Source organism: Thunnus maccoyii, chromosome 24 (assembly GCF_910596095.1).
Source record: "Thunnus maccoyii chromosome 24, fThuMac1.1, whole genome shotgun sequence".
Classification (NCBI taxonomy): Eukaryota; Metazoa; Chordata; class Actinopteri; order Scombriformes; family Scombridae; genus Thunnus; species Thunnus maccoyii.
The window spans coordinates 15,133,386-15,159,884 of NC_056556.1; the positions used below are offsets into that span (position 1 = coordinate 15,133,386).

The following is a 26,499-nucleotide window of genomic DNA, read 5'->3' on the forward strand; positions in this document are numbered from 1 at the left end:
GAAAAAAAATGCACTACGTTAATCTATTTGCAGAGGTTTAACAAGATATTAGTAACACTGTATATTGTCCATATGGGGTTTAAAAGTTTTTCTTTTTTATTTATTTTGTATACAGATCTTTATCTCTGTGTTTTTGCTGGAAATCTTTGTTTTTTATTTATAGGAGGGGTGTCTTTCTGTTATTTTTTTTCCTTTTATAGATTTTTATTTATGGAGAGTAATTTTGAAAAAAAAAAACATTTTAAAAAAATGAGCGTGTTTATCTTCAAGTCTTTGACCGAGAGGAGGAGGCTTTGTCTGCCTCTGTTCAGCTGAAAGCAGTGATGTGAAGGAAAAACAACTTTCCAAAGAGAACAAAAAACTAAAGATGTTTTGAACAATATTCCCAGTTATTCCCTAATATGGAATCATATTTGTGCCTCAATTCTGAGCACGCATTGGAGCATTTTGAGCAGAGAAAAAGATTTTTTGCAAGCAATAATCATCATCAAACAAAGGATTATTTAGTTTGAGCGAGTGTGTAAATGTTTTAGAGCGCACCAAGTAGGGAATTTTAGAGGACAAATGAATAAAATCAGGTGAAAGAGGTTATTATTGGGCACTTTTGTGGATAATAGCACTCAAATAAATAAAGTAAACACAGGATTGATTTTTCTTTACTCAAACTAAATTATTCTTTGCATGATACTAATTTCTATCTTTGCAAAAAATCTTTTTCTATTCTCAAATTGTGCCGTCACATGACAGAATTTAGCCACAAAAATGGCTCCGTACTCTTAACTGGCTCTGATATATAAGCTGATTATTTTGTGACTGCGTTTTTAAAGAAAATGTTTTTAAACCATTACTATGTGATTCATTATTTTATTCCTTAAAATGCTAAACTTATGCATGAGGATTGTTTTTAAACTGATTTTTTAGTCCTGAATGGTCTTATTTACAGGTTTTAACTGCAGAAGAGGAAATGTAAAAATTGTGTTTTTCATTTATCTGTTCTTCCTCTCATCACTGTCTCTTTAAGATGAACAGTAGTGGATAAATGTGCCTCATGAAAGCCAGCAGGAGCCTCATACACAGTGCTTTTATTTCCAAGCTCCCATGTTTTTTTTTTTCTGTTTGCACACATGTAAATTCAGACCGAATGGCATCGCTCAGCTACACCACCGCCACCTTCTCACTGTGTCAGCTCTGACTGTTTTTATGTCGTCTTTTTTTTGTTGTTGTTTTTTTTAAACTTTTTTAAAAACAGGTCAGTCATCTGCCGCCAAGTGAGTGTTTCAAAGAACATGATGTGCCTTTTCATGGTTAAGTTTGGTTCTGTCTCTGCTGTGGTGTCAGGGTTCAGATCAAGGTCAGACTGGTGATAACAGCCTTCAGTTCCCAAATTATGCCCACAGATCAGGAAAAAAAAAATCAGTTCTTCTGATTTTATTGTTCAGTCGAATTGAGATCAGATTATTTATTTTTTAAAAATATTTTAATTTAATATAGTTTAAATCAGTTAAAATTCTGTTGAGTTCAGATTTGGGTTCAAACTATTCACTGTTAACTATCTAACAGTGAATCAGTGATCTCGGCCTCACATGAAAGGATAATACCAGTGTTAGTTAGTCAGTGCAGCATGTGTTTGCACACCAGAAGTCTATCAGTGGAATTACATGTTCTATAGTAATGGGATTATCAGCCATTTCCAACAGTAATTCAATTTCTATAACATCAATGTAAACACAAAACCTGGTTTCTTTTTTCCAGTTAAAGGAAACGTGTATAAACTGGTGTTTTGGAGTTATCAGAACAACTCGACATGTTTTTTTTGTTGTTGTTTTTTTGTTTTTTTCTTGCCTTAAACTGATTAGTTACAGCAATTTGTGTCCTTAATTTTCTGCATGTGACTTCCTGCAGTTGAGAGAAAAAAAAACTGCTCCAGAATAGTTGAGTCATGAGTGTGTTCAGACTCTTCAGAGGCTTTAGCAGTGATAGAGTAAGAAAGACATGACTGTGATATTATCCTTTCATTTAAAGCATAAAGCTGGTGATAGACTGCATTTTTATTACGTCAATAAAAAACATAAAAAAGACTAAAACCAACAATGTGACTTTCAGACACTCAGCTCCAAGCTCATATATTTCTACTGAAGATGTTTAACTTTAAAAACAGGTCACAAATATATCGTTTCTTTTTTTTAAGGCTTATTAATTTCCTAAAGCAGCTGGGCACTGTAGTTTTTCGTAAACGTCACTCAAACAGGAGAGAATAAGGCATTTTTTAGGGACTATTTCCGGCTGCGGATCAATACACATATGAGTATTTACAGCCGCAGGACAGTGTATGTGGGATTGACAACAATGATGTCTTTTTAATAGTTCATTGTTGGTTTTAGTCTTTTCACACGATATGTTATAACAATAAGAAAAAATGTAGACTAATCACCAGAGTTGTGCTTTAAAGCTTGTCTTCACATCGAATGGTTCATTTAAGCTCAAATTAAAAATCTAAACCTACAGTCAGACTTCATTTATTTTTCCAGTAAATAGCGAGAAACCTTTTGAAACCTCCAAACTCTCATCATAATAGAACAGAGACCAGAGTCAGTTTGGTTCCTTCCCTGTGAGCAGCCGTTCAGAAGAGAAGTCGGTCAAACCTGTTTTGTTGCAGTAAAAGCCTTATTTAATTTCTGTTAGTCAAGCTTATTCCAAGCATGCTGTCGTTCAGATTACCAAATGTTTTGCTTTCAAGAGAAATCAGCTCTGTTGGTTCCTTTCGCCAGGAACGCCGAGCCGTCACCATATCTGTCTTCGTTAACCTCAGCATCGAATGTCTCCGTTGTAAAATAAAGACAAAAAAACAAGTTATACCAACATGTATCAATCTTTGTTTTTCCAATCTCGACCTTGTTTGACGCTGTCAGTTAGCATCCAGTGTCTGAAACACCAGAGCGGTGATGATTGTGGTCCAAGCAGCTAGAGGTGAATAACGCAATGACAAACGTTTTGTTTTTTTTTTGTTTTCACAGTCCTTGACGAGTAAGAGGGATATAACTTTATTTTTAAATAAACCTTTTTTCTGTGACAAAAAGGCTCCGACTCTGGTTTAACATTTGTTTTACATCACAGCAATACAGATTCAGTATTTACACCGGCACAGAAAAGTACAGTCTGCACGGCCAAGGAGCAGCTCGAGTCCTGCAGTGTGTGTGTGTGTGTGTGTGTGTGTATACATGTATCCAATAGTCATACAAAACTGAGTTTATATGGAATTATATTTGTGAATTTGTGTCCAAGGCTTCCCCCCCCCAAAAAAAATCATATTCTGAGCTCAAAATGTGACAGATTTGAGGCACAAATATAATTCCATAAACTGATGGTTCTCACAACCTAAAGATAGCATGATTTGAATTAAACTCCTTAAAAGTGTGAAAACCAAAACATCACAGTAACACATTTTATGCGCCGTTAACTCGTCTCACAGCACAGTGTGTACATTCAGTTACAGTCACTGCAGCAAGCACAGACTTGAGGAAAACATATGAACACTCTGCAAGATGAGCACATCCTCCCGCACCTGTAATCTATGACAATCAAACCCCTGCCAGCTGAAACTCCACCTGATAATTACATTCACCAAACACTGAGCAGTAAGATTAAGGCTTTGGAGTTAAGAAAAAATGGAAAGAAACACTGTGGCAGTTTGATGAGTGATGAGTTTTTAGGATTGATCTACTTTAGTAAACCATAGCTTCCTTCTCAAGACAATGTGAGCGCTTTAGTAGCTGCTGTGCTTCAGTAACCGCTCGCTTTTGTGCTTTTACACATATTCAAATCTAAGCAAACGCTTTAACAAAGGAAAATGAGCCTGCATGCCAGGTATTTAAAAAAGAAATCTCAAAAGCAAACAGCAGCTCCAGATAAGAGAGCACATATATTGACTTATGCTCCAATATTTAAAAGATAAATATTGACTTGATTGTTGTCCAAAACCATCACAGCAGTCTGTGTGATGAGGCCAGTTTCACCGATGTGGAGCCAAGAATGTGATCCGTAGTAACGGGGATCAGGCATTGTGTAAGCGATGGACATTTCAACAGTTAAATGTTCGTCCCATTTCAGTGTAAACCTCAGAACAGTTTGGTCTCACTCTTAAGTGAGCTATGAATGGACAGTCCTGGATTCATGCCAGATTACTTACCTCTGTCACGTCTAACCTGTCCACTGAAATATCTGGAAAGTGGAATCCTTCACAGTAAATATTGAAATATTTCATCAAATGTATTGGCAAACAGGTGCAAAAGAAAAGGAGACAATGCAAAAGAAAATTACATTTCCTCACACTGTCATGTCTGGCATCAAATTAATACAAACAACAACGTCTTTATACCAGAGCCACAGGCTGCAATAACCAATCAAAAGAGGTGCCAAATCTCACATCTCGGACAATCAATATATGTCAAGATCAATAGAATACAGTAGAGTTGTGAAGGAAAAGTCCAATTCATTCTTCCCAAAGACAGTGATGAGTGTCTCACAGTTGAAGTATTTCTACAGCTTTGATCAGAATGATGGATCTCTCCTGACTGAAACATTACTACGAAAGATTAACAACTGTGTTTAAAAAAAAAAAATCGAAAAAGTTGAAATTACAAGACTGTGTATATAAAAACTTAAAGGGAGAAGTTAACTATGACTTCCAAGTGGTATTTTGGCAAGAAACATCCAATCAGTGAGCTTAAAACTGTGTTACATGTGCAGCTAATGGCAGGCAGAAGCTACAGATTAGAGTGTTAAGAAGCTGAAAACGAAATCTGCAGCTCAAATCATTTCACTTTTGGATTCTGGGTCAATTTTGGAAATGCTAACACTCTGATTCCTGCCCCAGACTGGCTTCTGTTCCCTAACAACGGTGGCCAATGCCTGTGGGTATTGTAGTATTTTAGAGCTATCTGCCGTCCCGAAATGATGGACCAAACATGATTTCTCAGAAACAAATTTGAGATAATTAAAACTGGTGTTCATAACATAAACCTACATGATTGTCACATTATCAGACAGAGTCATTTTAAGGATGTTTTATCAATTATTGATGTGGTAATTGTCCCAAGTGAGAGATCTGGTTCCCCTTCTGATTGATTATTGCAGCTTGTGGCTCTAGTAGGAAGATGTTGTTTCATATTGCGAACAAAGGTCCATGACCCAAATGATAATAATGAACTCATCTTTTTCTCAAGAATTTAAAATCTTTCTTTCTCCACATGTCATCAGACTGCATGCAGCGCTTCTATGTAGGTTATGTAGGTAGTTAATATTAGATGCACATTCAGATTATTTCACATTTATGTTGCTGTTACCTCTATTGGTCAGTAGATGGCGCAAGCTGTGAATGTAAAATGTTCTTGGGTTTGTCAATTTGTCAGCTTCACGAACAAACAACCTGAATTATACAGAGCCAGTTTCCAGCATTTCTCTTCCGATACATTCTCAGTGAGCTGGAGGCAGAGTCAGGTCATGACTCTCTGGTGCGAATGAATGCCAAAACTGATGATTTTTATCCTCCGGGACTGTAAGCTGGTTGCTGAAACAGTGCCCACTCTTGGCTCCCTGCTCCCACCCACAACAGTCTAGACAAATAATGTAAACAGCATATCACATGTTACTGAGCTTCTATGCGTGTGTGCTTATACATCTGTTTCTATGCCAAATGGATCCTGTATTGATATATGAAACACCCTTAATACTCCACCGCTACATCAGCTACATCAATCAGTTTGACCTGTCGCACTGCAACATTTTGTAGCACAGCTGAACAAAGGCCTCTAAGAGCCATGGGACACATAAACTCTTTGTAATGTGACAGGGCGATGGGGTGTAACTGAGGTATTGTACAAATATCTGTTGCTTTTATGGAGTTATGGACTCTCAGGGTCCATATGTCTCCAGTACGCTACAGTCCAAGCTTGTCTCTGTCTCTTCTACAACTGAGTCAACAACTTTTTAAGTTGGTTAAACTCCCTTTCACACTTCTCAGTCCCTCAATCATTTTAACCCTTTTGTTTAAATATGGAGGCATGACAGAACAGACTGCCCCACTGTTAAAAGACAGATAAGGATATTATATGTACACCAAAATCATAAACACTTAAAAGTTGCCCAGTTTTATGTGCAGTTCGAATCTTTGAATGGGAGGGATGTACAGCCACCGAAGCTTCTGCTGGCACCTCGAGGACTGAGTGTGACTGTCTGTGGAGAGACTGTGGGGACTGTAAGCTGTAGAAATCCCCGTCCCTCTCCTGTCAGTCAGCCCCCCCACCCTCCCCTCCATCCCTCCCAACCCCTCCTCTCCTCCCTATTTTCCTCTGTGATCCGTCCGGCTGCAGTGCATCACTCAAAGCGCTCGTAGTTCCTGGTTTGTCGGACCCGCGGGACCATGTCCACCAGCAGCCTACAGAAGAAAAAAAAGAGATTTAAATACCCTTAAATTTCACAAAATATACCTGAGCTTCCTGTTCCAACCCTTTGTTTTGCTCAAGGCAAAGATTCTCACTGCGTCGGTGGCAGTGACAGTTGGAAAGTAAAATGAAAAACTTCTCATTCAGCTTGATTCAAAAAAAAGGGTTTTGTTAAACATTTCCACTCCTACGAGCTACTATGATGAAGAATCGTACTTTTTAAAAACATTTATTTAAAGTTTGTTGAGATACATAATCTCTTTTACAAGAGGGACCTGGCTAGTATAGGCAGTATAGATTAGTTAACATACAGTCATGTGAAAAATGTATTTTTATCATTAAAGGTATACTATGCAGGATTTGTTGGTAGGTGTTTGTAAACACAGCATTTAAGTTGGTCCCTCCTCCCCGGTTCAATGAGCGAGCGCGAGAGAGAGCAGCGGAGACAGTGATGTAACCTGCTCGCTACGAGTCCTGACCTCACACTCTGTGAGCTGTCATTGGCTGGGGGCTACACACCCACTGCCCAAAGGTTGATGCCAAGAATTGTCCTGAACACAGCAAAATAATAATAAAATACAGGCAGAGGGCAGAGTCTCTGTAAATACATACACTGCCACAAACTTCTAGTGGGTCATAAGTGATGATTGATGAGGGATTACTTTTATAGGAGTCTATATATTGTTTTTTTTAGGAAAATCCTGCATAGTACACCTTTAACACAAAGCATATAGCACAATAACTTGAGAGGCATAGAGGAGAGGGCTTGACTAATTAAAACTGTTCACGACATCCTCATGAAGTGAAGACACCAGCCTCAGCCCGGTGTTTCTTTTTTGGTTTATTAAAACACTGGAGGTGTTCATTTAAAATGTTTTGATAGTGCAGTTTAACCTAGTTAACCTAGAGCCTTCCTGTTAGTCAGTAATGACTTACTTGACTCCATAGGCGAAGATGATCAGGCCTATGAGGACACCTATTGTCCCGTCTAGGTACCACACCTTGGGTTCATGCCTGAACACTTCAGCACTGATGAGGATGGAGAAGCCCATAACTCCCCCCACCAGCGAGTTGAATCCTGGAAAGAGAAACACACCTGATGCAATCTTGTTTTGCTTTTAATCCCCCTGCACACCTGCAGTCTGGTGGTTTAATCAGCCACAGCAATTGAAAACACCTGTGTGTGTCTTCTTAGACAATTCTTAGATCAGCTGATGAAGGTTTTGAAGACTCAGTGTTGGAATTCAGCCCTTGTTGTGTTTAGATTTCCCTCAGAAACCCGCTAAGAATACAGTGAACATGTGATATTGGCTGCTGTGATCTCTGACAGTGTACACAGTGTCCAGTGGTGTGACAGATTCCTGAAATGCCTCTGATGTGTGTCAGATATTGAAAGGTCATCTAATGAAAACCTAAGCGTGACTGACCAGGTGACGAACCGCCACGTGACACCAGTATATGTTACTTCATAGCAGGAATGCGTGACATGTGAGTGACAAAAGTGTGACGGCAAATTCTTAGTAAAACAAATCATGTGTCATACTGGAAGTCATACTTAGATGCCGTTACCAGGAAATGACTGACTATGTGAGACAGTCAATTTAAAGGTAAGAAACAAGCTCCTCATCACACATTATTTAGATTCATTCAAAAAGAAAGAAAAATTATGCTTTTTTTGAAGATCACGGTCTTGATCCGTGCTGTGTGTGCACCTACCATCAGTGATGAGGGCTCGGCTTGTGAGCACTTTGCCGAGCATAAACTTGATCACCGCCAGGATGATGCACACCAAGCCACTGACGATGGACACGCTGAACAGGAAGTCATCCTGAGAGAGACAGACAGATGGACAGAGAGATGGTAAGAGACATGGTTTATTTTATGATCTGCTCTGTCTTTTCACTTCACTGGGGTCCCTCAGAGTTTAATCCTGGGTCCTCTCTCAATGTTCATCACTGGTTCAATCACACAACTTTGAGGCTCAACAGGCTGTTGTCAGTTATTATGATAATAACAGCTATAAAATATATAAATATACTGTTACTGGCTGCATTTTTCATCAAAATATACAGTTGTTTCAGCTAATTAAGAAACACTTTTTCCTTGCATATAATATGCATATAATATTCTCCATCACTGTTGATGAGACAGCTGCATCCACACTGCAACCACAGCTCAATACTGCTTGTGGTGGCCTGGTAGTTAAAACGCGTATCATATTCTGTGATCACAACATCTTCATTTCAATTGCTGTTGCATGTCAGTTTTCCTTTCTCTCTCCCCTTATTTCTTGTTCCCTCTCTAATTAATACCCTAAGTACCACTCATTCAGAAATGCCAATGCTACACTACTTCATTTTCATGTTGTGGTCCAGCCCTACACCCACATATGACCTTCTTCACTCCATAACTACTGTTCTCGCTGCTCACTGATGAATCAAGCTTCTTGATTATATTATTTTCTCACTCCAATTATACTCAAAAAAATGTTTTCCTTTGCCCCCCATAGATCTTATTTAATTGCTTTTCCTGGCAATTCTTTCTAACAAGATCAATATAGGGTTGGAAATGCTCGACTCCTTCCTGACATGTCCTATTAATTTTAATCAAGAATTTTAAGATTACTTTCTTGTTGCACCTATTGTGAGTCTCTGGTTAAGAGCATTAAATGTAAATGTACAAAGGATGGAGGAGGAGGGATGGATGAGAGAAAGGGAGCTGCATAGCACTCAGTGCCTCTGCGGCAGCATTAATATTGCACTATGGCCTTGGAGCCATGAAAAGCTACTTCGGCGAGCATACAGACATCAAAGAAGAGACGGAGAGAAAACTTCAGCATGCTGCATAGACCTGAGTCAGTGCTGTGACTCAGCTGTGAAAATAAAATAGCTAAATTGCACATTATCCTCAAAATATTGAACACATTGTTCAACAGCAAGGACAAATTTTCCAATTCAGCAAATAGAGGCATGCATACATATTTTTCAAATGGGAGCTATGGTTTTTGATAATGTGATTTTATGTTTATAAATGAGGCTACTGGGTGTGCTTGTATGTAGATATTGATGTACCTTATTAGATCAAGGAATAGTCACATGAGGCGTGCCGCAGGGGTCGATCCAAGGACCCTTTCTGTTTTTAATGTAAATGTTGTATGCTGATGATACAGCTTTGTTTGTGAGTTCAAAATGTGTTTTTGGATAATAGACTTTCACTACATTTGAGTAAGACTGACCCTATTTTATTTGCATCGAATAGTAAACCTGCACAAATCAGATTCTTAGTGTCACCTGCAATGGAATGTGATGGAAGGATGAGATGTGGATTAATGTACTTCACTGGAGGGGTTTTACGGTGAAGCAGCTGCAGGAAGTGTTGAGTTTGACAGTGACTTAACATTTCATGCCAAAGCAAAGCTTATTTGACAATTTACAGAACACCCTATCACATGGTATCAGCGTATTATTCCCCTCAAAAATCCGTTCAAACATGGCCACGAAAGGATCTCTCTGAGATGGTCGTTCTTGACATTGTCTCCAAAATATCAATAATAGTAGGTATAGTGTGAAGGTCGACTCCATTGTATGGGCTTCGTATCTTTTCTACACTGGAGCGACAACATAAACAAATGTTGCGTAGTTGATGAGGCAAGTGTATTCTCCTTTTTCTTTGTGTTTATTGGTGGATCGCAAACCAACTAAGTGCGTACCACCACCTGCCGTAAAGTGTACTCGGGTACGGTACAACATTACGAATCTGAAAGCTGAGCGGTGGGGGAGTGGAGAGGGGCAGGGCAATCGTACTCAGGCCCGGTACGAAGCAATCATACCTAATATGAAAACGCCCTCAATCTGTTGTTATGGGAAATCCCCCCAGTGACCTCCTTGTCAAGATTCAAAGTGCTTGATGTTTGACGCAGTCAGAGGGTGGTCTGGCATTTTGGCCCACAGGAAGGGGGAAATGCACACGCACACCAGAGAAAGAGAGAGAGAGCTCATGACAAACACACCCTGCCCAGAATGTTAACAATGGTCGACATTTACATTTGACAGCTAGAGATCCCTGTGCAGAATATGAACACAGTACTATCTGTCCTGCTTTTTAAAGGGGGCAGTCAGTAGGCCAAGAAGTATCATCTGTAATCACTTGGATGTGGAAAAACCAGATAGAAGGAACAAAGAACTAAAGAAATTAATTTTCAATGGATTTGGATATTTCATAGATTTAACTTGAAAAAATTCCACCTCCACTGGTGTTATGTGGTCTAAATATACAGGTCAGGTGTTGCAGTGATCAAAGCAGCTCCATCTCTCACCACGGTAGATAACATAGTGGCTAAAGATAGAAGGATTTAAATAACGTATATGAGATTTGTGATAGGACCCAACTGAGTTTGCATTAACTGCTATTAGAGCAAACCTTCATCATAACATACTATATTGAAACCATATACATAAGAGCATTTTTAAAAAGTACAAAGTGTCATAAAAACAAAATATACGCTAAAACAATATAACTTTAAATGCATGAGGTTTTGAACTTAAACATTAAAAACAAAGACAGAGACAAAGTGACATGAATAATAACAAAGACTTGTATGATTATGTCAGACTTTTACTGACATAAATCATCTGATTTGGATGGAATTCCTAGTGAGTCTGGCAGCATCCAACTCTCAACAAGAAAGTGAATAGACAGAGTATTTCCCAAACTATTCCTTAAAACTATTACTTTAAATATCCTCACAAATCAGTTTTCCAACTGAATATAGAAACAAACAAAACTCTCCATCTTGTGTCATTTTTGTCTGCAATTAAGTCCTAAAAATCTTGTTTTCTTAAAACAGGGGAGAAAACCTGCCGATGTAGTACTAGTAATAATATTTCAACCTGTTTCAAATACATATCATCCTGCTGTGTCTGTATCCTGAAAGACAGGTCAGTACACTAGTAATCTGACTGCACTGAAAATAAGACTTAACATAAGTTGTTAACTGATTTAGAAACTAAAATTTTGACTTGTCTGCAGTTTGATGATGTTGCATTTTAAAGGTCTTCCGGTGGCTTTTGACTAGACTTCATAAGCCTGAGGGTTGTGGTTGTGGTTGTTCACTGCCATCCTTCGAACTAATTTAAAATGTTCAAAACTCTGTTGGGACTTATTTTTTTCTCAGTTGCTTACATACAAACACTGGAACTTGAAACACAATGACCAAAACCTGAAACTCAAGTGCATTATCTTACTCTAATTCTGCACAAATACAAACATTGTTGGAGACCAAGGGGAGAGAGAGAGGAGTGAGAGTCAGAGGAGGAGTGAGAGGACAAACAAGAGGAGGCACACGACCATGATCTAGGAGAGCAATTGCCTCTGATGAGATTCAGGCCATTTTGGTTGACCACGTGGGTCAATCATGGTCTGAAGATGAGGGAGGCAGTGCTGACAGTCCAGCCAAGCTTGAACCGCTTCACTGTGGCTTCAATCATCCAGACATACAGAATGAGAATAGGTAAGAAATCTACTCTCCTTACTGTAGTACTGCATTTCAAGACAGTATTCAATGATTACGATTAATACTGTAAAAATAAGTTTCATGTATGTATGAAATAGAGAACTGTACTCCTACTTTGTCAATGTACAGTGTTGATACTGTATTGCTCTAATAATCACAGTATTATACATGTGTATATTTTACAGAACTGAAAGACTACCATGTCGTGGTGGAAGAGGAAGACTTTTGACACCTCAACAGGAGACTGAAATAGTCAATATGGTTAGAGCAAACAATGCAAAAACACTAAAGCAAATACAAACTCAAATCACTGAAGATATTTCAAAGTATTGACTGGTTGAGTCGATCGTTTCCTACAGCGAAACCACCCACGAATGAAGCAGGTCTACAGGGTGCCATCTGAGAGAAACTCAGAGAGTTCAATTCAGAGACATCCAATCAACACTGTATAGAAACATTACTGTATTGCAATGTAATGTTTTCTACTTCATAATATTGACTGCTTTAGGTCTATTTCTGATATTGTTGTGTTTTCTGTTTCAGAGTTCTTGAGCTCAATGCAACTGCAGTTTCCTGTGAATTCATATTTAATGACAAAGTGGGGATCAACCTTGCAAAAAGGCGGCAACGGGGAAGGAACGTCATCAGCCATTGCGCCATTGTTGAGGTTCCTGGCCAGGGGGGGAACATCACCATATACTCAACTATAAATCACCAAGGCGTCCTCCATCACCATTGAGCCCTCGGCCCCTACAATACTACCTGTCTCATCACTTTCCTGGACTCACTACACAATATCCTCACTCCAGCCGAGCAGATGGATGGCCCAGAGCAGCCCAGGTACGTTGTCATCTGCTTGGCATTGGCAGGTATATGAACACAGACCCTATGAGCGCATACCCCTTTCTACAAGCAACAGAGGAAGCATGTGGTGATATAGCTGCTGAAGCATATCAGGTTGGCAGGGCTACTTTCCCCGCTGCTTGGCCAGGGAGAACATTGCCTGTGATGTCGATGAGATCCTGTGGCCAGACAGAAATGAAAGGCAGCACCCAGCCTCATTTTCTTTACAATATATGCAGAAGCCTTATTTTCTTTTTTCTACTGTTTGCTCTGTGTATTCTGAACACTTTACAAATACAACTGTGTTTGCTGAGATGGATACAGTATTTCCAAATAAAAGAACATCCTATTCTTGTATTTGTGTGTTTTATATTTGTAGTATGATAACATAGCAGCTTACAACAGGCTGCTGTACATACAGTAGGCAGTGTAACACTGAAAATGCAAAAGGCCTGCTGATAAGATTATCATAGTAGTGTTTTCCATTGAGCACAGCAGTGCTTATTTGTGTTCATTTGATGGTGTGTGTGTGTCATTTTGAGAAGACATAACATTGTTTTGAATGCAGTGAGCGAGAGATTTGTGGAGTTTTGGGTTTTGCGTGTGAGTTTTTGTATTTGTGTTTTAAGAAAAATGAGCCAAGCTTTCAGAAAATGTGTGTAAAGCAATTGAGAAACAAGTTTTTCCACAAACCACTGATGAAATGCATGTATGAAGAGTGCGGCTTCGTTTTGCATGCAAACCGACATTAATTGGGCTCAGAGGACTAGCCGAGCAGGAACAGTCAGGTGTCAAAAACCACACATCCCCCTCCACATGTTTCCTCCTCCAGCCCCCTCTCCTGGCGTCTTAACCCCCCCCTCCTCCTCCCTCTCACCGCTGCATACCTAAGCAGCTGGTTACCTTATTAACATTTCATAGCAAGGAGGAAGAGAGGGAGGTGGTGAAAACAAATCTTATTTCCAACATCGGAATACTGAGCCGGGAGGCATACGTAAGCTATATATAACTGTAACTCTGATGCGCCAGAAACCTGTCTGCTAAAACTCGAGTGTGACACAAGAGGAGCAGGTCGAGTCAGAAAAACACAATTTGTCTGCTTCGCCGCTCCCACATTCCGCCTTTGTTTATGCTTTGGTTCTTGCCGTCTGTCACTTCCGTCTCCGCCTCGCTGAATAGATGGAAAACACTGTTGCTCCAATAAATCAATAAAGGATTTGAAAACAAATAGAATTTCGAGCCTGAGTGAGTTACATTTGAAACTCTTGAAAGGTGCATTTCTCATCGTGGTGTGCTTTCACTCTGCAGCTGATCCAAGAACATGAAAAATATGATTAAGTGCGTCCAGCTTTGTTGATGAGTTTATACTCTGAATAGTGAGTGCAGTAATCAACTTTCATCTCTTTTTTCTGTTGAAGTTTGAGTAAGACCTTCCCAAAATACTATACCTCCCTCCTGTATACTGTATATCTGCTATAATTTTCTGAATATATATACTGTATATCCTTTCTTTCTGTACTTTCTTAGAGAGAAAGTAAATTAACATCCTTAATATCACAATAAAGCACTAACATTTCAATCATACAAAGGCAGTTAGTAAATAAGTTGAAAATGAAATGAAATCACACAGATACATCAGCTAAATTGTGCAACATTTCAATGTCGTCCTATCAACTCCTGAGGGAAATATGTGGCTCTTTAGCTGCTAAAGGCTGCACTATGTTCACCAGCTAGTTGCTAACTAACAAATAGCAACTCTATGAGAGCAGTGAGAGAGGTTCAGGTCGGACAGATAAACAATGAGCTGAAACTCAGTATAAAGCTCTGTAAAGCTGAAGGGAGCTGCAGAGTCAGGTGATAATTCTCTCTCATAATATACAATATCAGATGATAAATTGTTAGAAAAATATCTATTATAGCTGCTTTAAGTGACAGTTTCCTGGGAATGTGGGTGAAAATTATATCTTCAAATAACTAAGTGTGCTGACTTTTTCTGTGGGTATACTTTTATATATAATATACTGTAGTGTAATATAGTTCTGAGCTCACTGAGAGAGTTGAAAGTAGACGACAACTTATAAAAACAGCCTGTTTGACGGTAGATAAAGTGCATTTGAGGCTTAAACAGACAACATGTTATTTTCTCTAAACTACATCCATGTGAATTATATCAGAGCTAAAGTGGAGAGACGCAGCATTCATCTCTCTACAGTTATTTAGCTCACTAAAGCGTAGCGTTCCCATATTTACTCATCATCATCATCATCATCATGTTCACATCCTCGTGTTTCTACGGAGATAACTATTGCCCGGCAACCGGGTGATGAAGCTATTTGAGGAAGTGTGAATGCTCCTGAGTTTTCACACCTGAGATTTGTGACATTCTTCATCCAGCAGCAATAACACTGTTACACCTCTTCTACACACACACACACACACACACACACACAACATCAGTGGGAAAAAAAACAGTCCACCTTTTACAGGATATTGTCTACCTAACTTTCTTAACAAGTGAAATTGTCTCACAGTACATGAAGATATTTTAGCTTGAGTTGAGGATAAAAATGAGGATTTTCAACTCTGCGTGTGTTTATTATCACCATATCATCACCTGCAGAGATTCACATTGACAGCATCGTTAGTCTGACAGAGTGACAAGCCAACTGCTGATTCACCTTTACAATGCAGGAAAGTCATTAAATCTGATCTGAACTTTTTTTTTATCAGCTTCTCATTATGTGAGATGAAGACTTAACTTTCTGCCAGAGTTGGAACAGTTTTGATTAACATGAGATATTTCTGCATTTCTTTTTTTCTCTCTGTGCTCTCTTCATTTGTTTGAAGTGGGCGGGACTCAGTTAGAGAAAGAGAAAGTAAAGCTAACAAATATTGATTAGTCTACAACTGTAGCTTCAAACATGAAATTTGCAGCAGACTGAATTAAACTTCAGTTACTGTCAATGTGCTGAATGTGTGTGACCCCACAGCCTCCATGAAAGAAGAATATGAATATGCTGTCAAATAGAAATATAGCAATACAGATGATAAAAACAGAGAAATTGACAAAACATAAATGTTTTCAAAATGATGCCTTCCTGTAGTTTCTCACCCCTCTACAGAAGCCTTCACCTAAAGTTAAATTAAAACCAAATCACCTGGACTTGATTTGCAATTTCTTTTACCTGAGGACAAAAGCGCCAGAGCTGAAACCCTCCATCTGTTCAGTAACATCTCTGAGCTGCGCAATAAAAACTGCCTCAATCAGGCCTGAACTGCCAACCCTCCAGTGACCAGCACCATGTGACTACCAAAACTAAAAAAAAAAAAAAGGCCGCCTTATCAGATTAGTCAAATTAAAAATGGCAAGACACAGAATCAGTCATGCTGAGAAACTGCATCTTCATGAAGATCACGTAAATAACTGCAAAAGCTGCCTGCATGTTGTTTGTCTTGGACGCTGTGAAGTACACTGAGGAGATATTATTAGATACAGGCAAAATGTCAAAATGGCTTTTTTTGGATTCTCAGTGAAATCCTCGTCTCTGGCGGGCTGGTGGAAAATGGCATTACAGAGAGAAGAGCAGATGAGTCCTGGCTGGACAAAGTGACCACGCTTTTAAAAATAGCAGCGAATTCCACCTAAAAATCAGATTATGAACCAAACTTTTGGCTTAAAATCTGCCGCCTGAGTTCAGTGATAGAGCTGTTAAGTGATCCTGTTTGACTGTTCAGCTGACAGTAATACAGCTGCCATAGTGCCCTGCGGCATGTGAGTGTTTATGTGTTAAGTGTTAAATGGATAACATAATCTGTCCCATATGGTGGATGCTTTAATCCAAAAATCTCTTCCATCTCCAGTTTAAATCAAATTCTGGTTTTTCTGTACACTGTAAAATGGCACGGATTGGTGAAAAACATGGAGCTACAATCTAATCTAGTGTGTGAGGTGCATATCAACTCTAAATCAAAATAAAACATGTTTAAACATGTTTCACGGTGGTGGTTGTTCATTCTTACCACTTCAGGCAGCAGCTTGGTGGCCAGGTCGTGGATGGCCTTACCCAGAATGCACATGGAAGACAGGATGAAAATCACACCCAGGATAACACAAGCTCTGTGCAGGAAAAGAGACAAAGAAACAAACATAAGTCGCAGTGCCTGCTCCAAGTTGGGTGGTTTGAGCCAATAAACAGTGCTGATACTCATTAGCTGCTGTCTAGTTAAATGAATTAAGGGCGGCGTTGGTGAAAGGGAGCACTGTCACCAGGCAGAAAATGAGAACAATCTCCTTAAGAGGAGGTTTATTCCATCCTGTATCACTGTTTTAATTCACATATGCTATGTGGATATGTGGATGTTGGCTAACCACATAATCACATAAGATTAAATAGCATATAAGCATAATCAGTATAGATCCACAAGCAGTTTGCATGCAAATGAGACTACAGCAGACATTTTGAAATTGAACAGACTCTAAAGCGACAGTCTCCCCCCCCCCCCCCCGACGCTGAAAACCCAGATCAATAATGAAAGTGGTGAAAGTGACACACAGCTGTTAACTGCAGCTGTAGCCGCAATTTTAGAAATACTGAAAAAATACTCCAAATGCCCTCCAGAGCAACCACACCCACCTAAGAAATTACATATATAAAATGAGTATTTTAGAAAAATCACAAAATTTCACATCTTGTTTATTCAACTGCTCAATACAGTTTTTATAAAATGGTATCTCTTGTTTAAAGCCTTTTCCACACTGACAGGTACATAATTCTGCTCAAAAATACTAAATCCTTTTATTTCTATTACGATTTTGCATAAAAACAGTCAAATTTTAAGATGATTAGTAGTAGTATTGAAAAGTAGTGTAAAAACTCTGCTTTAAAGGGGCACTTGGCTGATTCAGTAGTATAATGTCTTCAATCGTAAAACTTTATTACACACTGGAGGTGTAGAGTTAATGAGAAGTGGGCATTTAGAAGGTTGGGGACACTATTGTGTTGCATTATGAGAAATGTAGTCTTTTGGAGCTTGACCCATGTTAGGGACTTAAAGTATATATCTATCTAGTATCTGCTGCTTCAATTTTGACTCGCTAATACTAAACTGCTGCAGTGCCCCTTTAAAATATGTGTAATCATAGAATGTAAAAAATCCCTAAATTCACATAATTACCAAAGTTAGCACTCTAAATATCTCCCTGCAACTGATTAACAACAAATGTACAAAACAACAAAATACATTTTCCTGTGGCCCTAAAATGATCCTGCATGACAGACGAAGCAAAATCTGCTCTGTGAGGATTTATTTGGATGCAGCAGATGTCCTTTAAACACTTTTACCCAATTGACGAAGTCTGCAGAGAGACAAAAAACAATTGGAGCATATGCCCTGGTCATGCATGGCTACCAGTGTGTGTTCAATTCTGAAGTCTGCTCTCGAGCCACACTTGGTGTCCTGGGTTTTGACCGGATGAGGTAACCAAGGCAACACCCACCATCACTCTGAGAAGTCCACAGCAGGACACACACACACACACACACACCATGGGAGCTCTCAATCCCCACAAACAGGCCCCCTGTTGTTTTGTGCACTGTGGATGTAAAGATGACACGATATCTCAGCGCTGCTGTTGGCTCCACAACAAAAACAACAAAACACCAAAAAATCCAGTGAAGGTCTTCAGCAAAATACATTCTCTGTCTTAATACATCCATTATTATATCATTACTGTTTCATATTAATATAGCGTCTCATTCTAACCTTTGTCACAGAGAAGAGAATGAGGGTCCACGTTTCATTTAGGAACAAAACTTGTCTTGTTTTGACATCTCGAGCTTGTTACCTTGGCAACCGGTCTGTACCTGGGCATCACTATGCAGCCACATCTCCTCTATGAAACACTGACAGATAAAAAAAATTAAGAAGAATAATATCGATTGCCTGGTTGTGCGCCACTAGTTTTCTCATTCAGTCTGCTGAAAGCTGATAGCTGCCTAACAAACAAAAACACAAAGAACCTGCTGAAAGAGAAAGATAGAAGCAAAATGCTGCGGTTGTAACATAAACTCCATGTGTGGGGGTGTTTTAGCTGCTTGCAGGTTGCTTTTCTGTGTGTTTCAGAACATGTATGCATGAATATATCTTTGTGTTACGGTTGTGTGTCTGTGTGAGTGAAGCCTGGCCTCTCGCTGAAGCCAATTACTGACTGAGCAGCCTCCTGAACTTTATCCGAATTCTCCAATTAGCCGCTGACGTGAATGAAGACTGCTGTCAAGAAGGGACTTTGTGTGGACATTTTAATGTTAAGGTTTAATACTCAGATGTGTCGTGTATCTATCAAAAGTAGAATGAATTGAATGAATCTTGTAGTTCAAGGCACTGCTCTTCTTGCAAGAGAATAAGAAAGTTGAAAAAGGGAGTTCTTCAAGGTCTTTAAACCCAGCCTTTGCTGAAAAATGTCCTTTTTTACTCTTTGGTCACGTATGTTTCCAAGATCATTTCCATATCTATGCACACTGACTAATCTACATCATAGATGATTAGCATTAGCCTTAAATTAAGGTGGAAAAATTAGAGCTGTTAGCTGTAAGTGTCAGTTTGTAATTTTTACTGATATAAACCTGCAGGAAAAATATAATTGGACAATTGGGCTTTTTTTTTATGTGTCATCACAAGATCATATTTTGTTTTGTTTATAGTGAATAAAGAGTGAATATGAAATAAACATTTTAATGCTTTTGATTCATAACTGAATTGACTAACACTGAAGATTGGTGTTTGATTTTCAGAAATAATGAATTTACTGGACATACAATAAAGAAAAACTGCTAACTTCAATGCTAACAATGCTAATTACTAAAAGTAGCATCTTCATATTTTAAAATAATGTTAATTGCCTACCATTACTCAAAGGAATTGTTCTACACTTTGAGAAATAAGCTTTTTTATTGAGAGTTAGATAAAAGTAACTATGGAGCTAGAACCAGGAGTCGTTAGCCTACTAGCTTAGCTCAGTGTTAGCATAAATGGGGTAAACAGCTAGCCTGGCTCTGTACAGGGTTAAAAAAGACACCAACCAGCACCTCTAAATCACACTAATCATTTGCCACCTTAGTATCTTGTTTGATTAATCTGTACGTGCAAACAAACAAGAAAGAATGTGTTAATTAGCGAGCTTTAGAGCTGCTGGTATAGGTGAACTTTGGATAGAGTATGTTAGATATTTGAATGGACTGTTGAATGAATTGTCTGTTTCCTCATCTCCAGGGGACCTGATCTCATCTGTCGTCTCTACAGCAATTAGCAGTCGCTCCTCTGAGACCATGACATGTCTCCGCTGTTAAGTGTGTGTATTAGTGTGCTCGTTTTGGGACTGTATGAGTCCACCAGATGCTCCAACAGTTAAGGACAGAGATAGTGAGATTTTCCTTTCATCTGAGTCAGTCAGTAGCAGATGCTTCTGTTCTGGTTGAGTTTCATTTCTTCAAAGATCAGCCGGTCGCTTCCTTTGCTGTGAGTAGTCTCAGTAGAACAGGACTGAACTAAAGTGATTGACAGCTCCTTCTTTTCTCTCTTTCGGTTACCTGCTTGCTGCCAACACTCTGACCATTCAAAAGGATCTGAAACGCCCAGCTGACCCACACACACACACACACACACACACACACACAAACGCCATTCTCAGCCAGGTAGAGATAAGATGTGAGGCACCCGTCTGTGATCGGTCCCAGAGGGCCGAGGCTGACGGAGCTGAGGAGACCAGCTGTTTGACACACTCCTCTACAGGACAAAGCAGAACACACACTCACACACACACATTAGACACTGCGGACACGTTTTATCACTTTTCTGAATTAACCATCTGGGCAAGAGGAAACAAAGGCTCAGACAACTGCAGGGTGTCTGCTGGTTTATAATTTGCATATGTGCTGTATATATGTTAGCGAAGGTTTCCATCTCTACTCACATGTATTCGCGGTGTGCTGAGTGGACAGCTGCAGCATTGCTGTACCGCCACAGAACAATGGCGGAGGATAAGACATCCAGCATGGCATCAAACTGCAGAGTGAAAACAAAGACATTTTACACTCTTTTCACTATTATATACATTGTTAGCCATTTAAGATTTATTGAAGCTTTACAGTCAACTTACAGCAAATCCAAAAGCTGAAGCACTGTGGCGCATGATGGAAACAGCTGCAAGAAAACAAAGAGAGAGAGAATGAAATGTGACTTTACATCAACAAGTAATACTAATGCTGTTTATTCATAACATATACCCATTTAAAAAAAAAAAAGTAATTGTCTGTTTCAAAAAAAAAGATGCTTTTAACTGAGAAAAAAACATTTTAAATCACAACAAAGTGAAGGTAATGTCGCCTGCTAGCTCCTCTATTGAACACATGCAAAACCTAAACAACACACTTAGTTTCCTTTCAATCATGGGCTGCAGTCAGCTCTCGGGTGACGTTTTGTATATGCATGTGCAGACACTTGAACACAGAGGGAGACAGCTTGAGAATCTGCTGCCACTATCTGTCTACATGAACAAGCAAAGGGTGACTGCTGCCAGAAAAGAAGTGTCGATCAGGAGAATCCCTCATTTAAGCTCCACAGAGACATCAGATTCTTCAGCAGCTTCTTTGACTGCGGCTCAGGAGTCCCCTTCTGTTTAATCTCAGTGATGGATGATTATCTTGTATGTCCAGAGGTGTGCTGTCACAAGGAACTGCTTTTCTTGTTTTTATTAGTTACCGCAGCAAACCTGCCAGACAGGACACGATGCATTGTGGTCATTTAGTTGTCAGCTAATTGCCTGCCTGCTTTAGTCCAATTATAATGAGCTGTAGATGTGTTAGAAAACAAACACTGAGCCAAACCACTATGAGCGCACACACCTGCAGTGGGAGGGGATGAGCAGAGAAGGAAGAAGAGACAAAGGAGAGAGAGATACTAGATAGATAGAGGAAGGGGAGGAATCCTCTCCTCCTTGGTTTATTTTTAGCGAGACTCACTGGGGGCCAGTAGCTCGCCTCAGCATGCAGAACCACAGCAGCGTGTGGTATCTCTTTCTCTGTGCTTCCCCTATGCTCTTTCATTTTCCTGTTGTGATTTTTTTTTTTTACCTCTGTCTTCATCCTCTTGTTCCCCTTCCTTTTTGTTTCATCTAGCTCTCTCTGGACTGAAGGTGCAATCATCCACCACCCACCCCTCCCCTTCATGCAGCCATCGCCCCGACCCAAATGAAAACAGACACAAATGCTGCCTTCACATGCTTTTGCAAATACTTAAACACACATGAGCGATCTCTTGAATACAAACAAGTCGGAGGGATTTTTAATGATGCCGGAGCTGCAGAGATGCAGCACGGAAGCAGTGTCAACAACTGATTGTACAAAAATGATCTATAAAGCAACTTTTTCTAGGTAAATATAGCAAAACATCAGCACCTGTCAGGCTGTTTCTCCTCTATTGTTCCAGCCTCGACACACAAAGTAGCTCTGCGCTGTTTGATTTAGGCCACCACAAATCTGTTTGGTTTGAATTTGAATCTGTGATATCTCAGACGCTTAAAATTAGAAGATAAACAACTATAATTTTCACTATTCTCGTGTAAACCCAGTGTTATGGCAAACACATAGTGGTTAGAGGACTGTAGATAGTGTAGTTTGATGTCTGTATTTTCACTATCATCACACAGTGTTTGTAGCATATGAAATGAAAACACATCACGGTACGCATAGCCGTGTTGATCTCTTTGAACATTCAAGGTGGAGGAATTCTTGTTGAATAAAAGATTTAAAAAAAAAACAGTCAAGCCCTGTGTACCTCCACTCACAGGGTGGAAACAGACAGATGATACGGCAAACAGAAGTTGACAGCTTTAAAAATGAAAGTAAATAGAGTGGGAGGGACTGTGTAGATAGCAAGGCTCACACATCTGCCCGAGTTGACATAACAAGGAGAAAGTAGCAGGTGCATCAAAATGTCACACAGGAAGAGAAATGGATGCAAATTCTGTTTTTGCCTAAAAAAAACCCCACTCACAGTTCAGCCTGTGTTTTGTGTGATAAATTCTGAATTTTGCTTTCATGCTGTTTTATACAAGCTTTAAGATTTGGGAGATAAACCCTGAAGCAGATGTGTCTGTAATGTCATGAGCTGGGGGACCAAATCTAGAAATGTCTATCTGCTGCTCTTCCTTCCACATCCTCTCTTTCTTACTTTCTTTCCTTCCTCTCCTCCTAGCTCCTTCATTAGGAGCACAGAGGAAAAAAATCTTGTATAAATGAATCTGCTGCGGCGCCGCGGTCTTCACAGATGAGCCCAGCGATGGCTAATTGGTTCCTGAGAAAGCTGGGTGGGTGTCAGCGGGGACGTAGCTCCAGCATCGCATCAGGCTACCGCACACATACACACAGTTGAGGACTCTCGTCCTCATCCTCTCCTCTTTCTGCTTCCCCCCGCACCCTCCCCCCACCCTCCCCCACCTCCATCCCTCATTGTCACATCCGACAAGAGAAGAACAGAACATAAAACGCTATCCAAGCTCTGCCAGTTTATTGGCTGTTGCTGGAGCTGCATTATGCATATCAGTGAAACATTTTGCTATCAAGATTTGTTTTAACAGTTGGTGGACTGATGGTGTTTGTCTCACTGTGCTGTTGTAGCAATGTACACCTTGATATTAAAACAGTAGTGACGGGCTTTATTACCTTTTCAGTAATTCATCCATTCAACTCAGTTCTACTCTACTCCATTTCATTCAGCTGTTGTTGAAGGACTGAAGGAGAAATTCTTAGTCGCCTAAAGCCAAACTCTGACAACAAATCTGTCTCTACTTTCCTTTTATTTCATCAGTGGAAAGAAATACGCTTCTTTGCTTTCTTGCTGAGATTTAGATGAGAAGGTCGATACCACTCTAATGTCTGTACACTAAATATCAAGCGAGAGCCAGCAAGCCATTAGCTTAGCTTAGCATAAAGACTGGAAACAAGGAGAGACAGCTAGCCCTAGTTCAAAGCTTTAAAAAAAACTGTCTATCAGTAGCACTTCTAAACCTCACTGACTGACATGTTGTATCTTGTTTGCTTAAACCAAAGTGTAAAAATCACAAGGGCTCGAACTATTTCTCTCCAATCTAACTCTCAGCACGACCGTGAATAACTATGTTTCCCAAAATGCAACCTCAAGTGACATCACTTGGAAGTCACTGACCTGGCCAAGACATTCTTTAGACATTGAGAGTTTAACGTAATGTTTTACCTTTGGACAGAGCCAGGCTAGCTGTTTCCCTATGTGTCAAGTCTTTATGCTAAGCTCCTGGCTCTAGCTTCATATTTAGAGACATGAGAGTGGTATCAGTCTTCTCAACTACCTCTCAGCAAGATTGAATATGTGTGTTTCACAAAATGTCGAACTCTTCCTTGAACTTAAGTAGAGCCAGAGTTGGCAACCTCTATTAATGTAAACTGTTGCTTCTCCAATTTCTCCTTCAAATGTAAAATCTTATAATCTGTGTCTCTGTCTGGTCAAGAACTCATGTGTTGAATCTACATAACAAATTTTAAGTGTCAAGCTTTCCATAATTTAGTACAGTAACCTTCTCTCATGTGTGAAAAATGAACATGTCAACTAATATGTCTCTATGATAAACTTAAAGCTGCACCTGCCTGCCCATAACAAAATTCACACACGTATTGTAAAGGAGCTGGTGTTTGTCATGTTTGAGTAATGCAAATGTTTTACAGGTATGTTTCCCACTATCACTCCGTCATCATGTAGAGCTGACAGGGAACAGTGACTTGACTCACACCCCTGTCATTGCTCTGACAAGGCAGCTCGACATCCACTACATCACAGTGTAAAGACACTGCCAGACCTCAGGGGCTGAATCCTACTGAGGTCCTTCATAAAAAGGGGAAGTCCCTTCCTTTCTACTGGACCACCATGGGACCTTATTTCAGAAAAAATATGTACAGTAGTCAATGGCAAGAGATAAATACTTTTCTGCTTCAGTTTGAATTGTGCCATGAATAACACATATGATGTTTGTCAATTTAAAAGATAATCTTCCAAGTCAAGAAAGTCGCAGTTTGTCGTAAAACTGTTTAAGTATAAGACTGTGAAAATACGTAACTAGAAAGGCTACACACCCAAAAGTTACGTAAGTGATGCCATAACTTTCTCTCTCCAAAAGCTACCCAGAGCTGCTAAAGCTAACGTTAACGCAATGCCTGTTTGTTTCGTACTGGGATGCCGTCACACGAGCAATATGTCTTGCTCATTTTTTTCATGTTGGTGTTGGTGACATATTGTGTGAGACCAATTCACTGAGCAGTTTAAATCTAAATTGACAGACATCATATGCGTAATTCATAGCAAACTATTTGTCTCTCACCGCTGACACTACTGTACATATTTTTTCCATAATAAGTTCCCATGGGGGACAGCGGAAGGGGAGGGACTTCGCCTCTCTATACTGAAGATAAAGCGTAGTTTTTAAAGAATAGTTCGGAATACTTTGGGAAATGTGCTTATTCGCTTTCTTGCAGAAAGTTAGATGAGAACATTAATGACACAACTCATGTCTGTACACTATATAAGAAGCTTAGAGCCAGAAAGTGGTTAGCTATCCTATTAACATTTGACATCTTTCCTCCTCTATGTTTGTTAACTCTATACTTGGACAGTCAGTTGGCACGTCTGTTTTTATAAGGAGCTATGTGCTTAGCATAACATCTTCAAGTAAGCCACACCAAACAAAACATATTTCAAAGACAAGATGCAGAAAAATACACAGAGAGAAAGCAAACAGAAAAAAAAACATCATTACTGACCTGAATTATAAAAAGATGAATGCTTTGGTCACTTTTGTAGTTTATATTTAGTTTGTTTAAGGGAGTATAAAGTGATAGTATGTGGATACTGTATTTGTAATTCAGATGAGCAAATCATGGCTCATTAAACTGGCAAGCTATACAGAGAACAAGCTGATAATGACATATCTTTCTCACAAAGAAGGCTGATTTATAAAAGAGTGATGTTCAGGTAAAAGTTATAGTAGTTTGACATTTTGAAAAAATACTTATTTTTTTTCCTGCCAAGAGTTAGATGAGAATACCACTCTCATCTGTGTACGCAAAGCTAGAGCCACCAGCCGATTAGCTAATTAGCTTAGCTTAGCATCAAGATTGGAGGCAGGGGGAAACAACTAGCCTCTGACCAAAGTTAAAAATTATGCCAACCAACACCTCAAAAGCTCACTAACTCACACAACATGTAAAAACGTTAAGTTGTGTTTTTATGGGGAGTTACATACTGTTTCATTTCAAGGCAATTTCTCAACAACCCGCATCGGGAAGCAGTGACTTCTGAATTATGCTATAAATATAGTATCCATATAATATCACCATCACAAACTAAATATAAACTACAAAAGTGACCAAAGCATTCATCTTTTTATAATTCAGATCAGTAATGATGGATGTTTTTTTTTCTCTCTGTGTATTTTCTGCATCTTCCCTTTGAAATGTGTTTTATTTGGTGTGGCTTACTTTATGATGTTATGCACATAATTCATTATAAAAACAGACATGCCAACTGACTCTCCAAGTATAGACTGAACAAACAGAGGAAGAAAGATGTTAATGTTAATAGGATTAACACACGGGCTATGCCTATCAAAATGTTCTTATTTAC

The 26,499-nt window shown here is 39.3% G+C and overlaps 1 protein-coding gene and 1 long non-coding RNA gene across 5 annotated transcripts in view; one reads left to right on the forward strand and one right to left on the reverse strand.

Moving 5' to 3' along the window:
• Window positions 1–6,335: 6,335 nt before the first annotated feature.
• LOC121892240 (transmembrane protein 163-like) overlaps window positions 6,336–26,499 on the reverse strand; it is a 31,676-nt gene continuing 11,512 nt past the window's right edge. Inside the window, exons 3-8 of the mRNA XM_042405149.1 lie at window positions 20,951–20,994; window positions 20,765–20,856; window positions 16,816–16,912; window positions 8,157–8,268; window positions 7,377–7,518; window positions 6,336–6,433 (exon numbers count right to left, since the gene is read on the reverse strand). Of these exons, the coding sequence (XP_042261083.1) occupies window positions 6,373–6,433; window positions 7,377–7,518; window positions 8,157–8,268; window positions 16,816–16,912; window positions 20,765–20,856; window positions 20,951–20,994 (548 nt within the window). The 3' untranslated portion in view covers window positions 6,336–6,372. The remainder of the gene's footprint in view (window positions 6,434–7,376; window positions 7,519–8,156; window positions 8,269–16,815; window positions 16,913–20,764; window positions 20,857–20,950; window positions 20,995–26,499) is intronic.
• LOC121892241 lies at window positions 7,588–13,152 on the forward strand. 4 transcript variants are annotated; one of them, XR_006094355.1, is made up of 5 exons: window positions 7,588–8,047; window positions 8,163–8,300; window positions 11,717–11,949; window positions 12,138–12,213; window positions 12,496–13,152. It is a non-coding gene; the product is annotated as an uncharacterized LOC121892241 (long non-coding RNA). The 4 variants fall into 4 exon arrangements; XR_006094356.1 differs by having other exon boundaries at window positions 11,723–11,949; XR_006094357.1 differs by lacking the exon at window positions 11,717–11,949 and having other exon boundaries at window positions 7,596–8,047.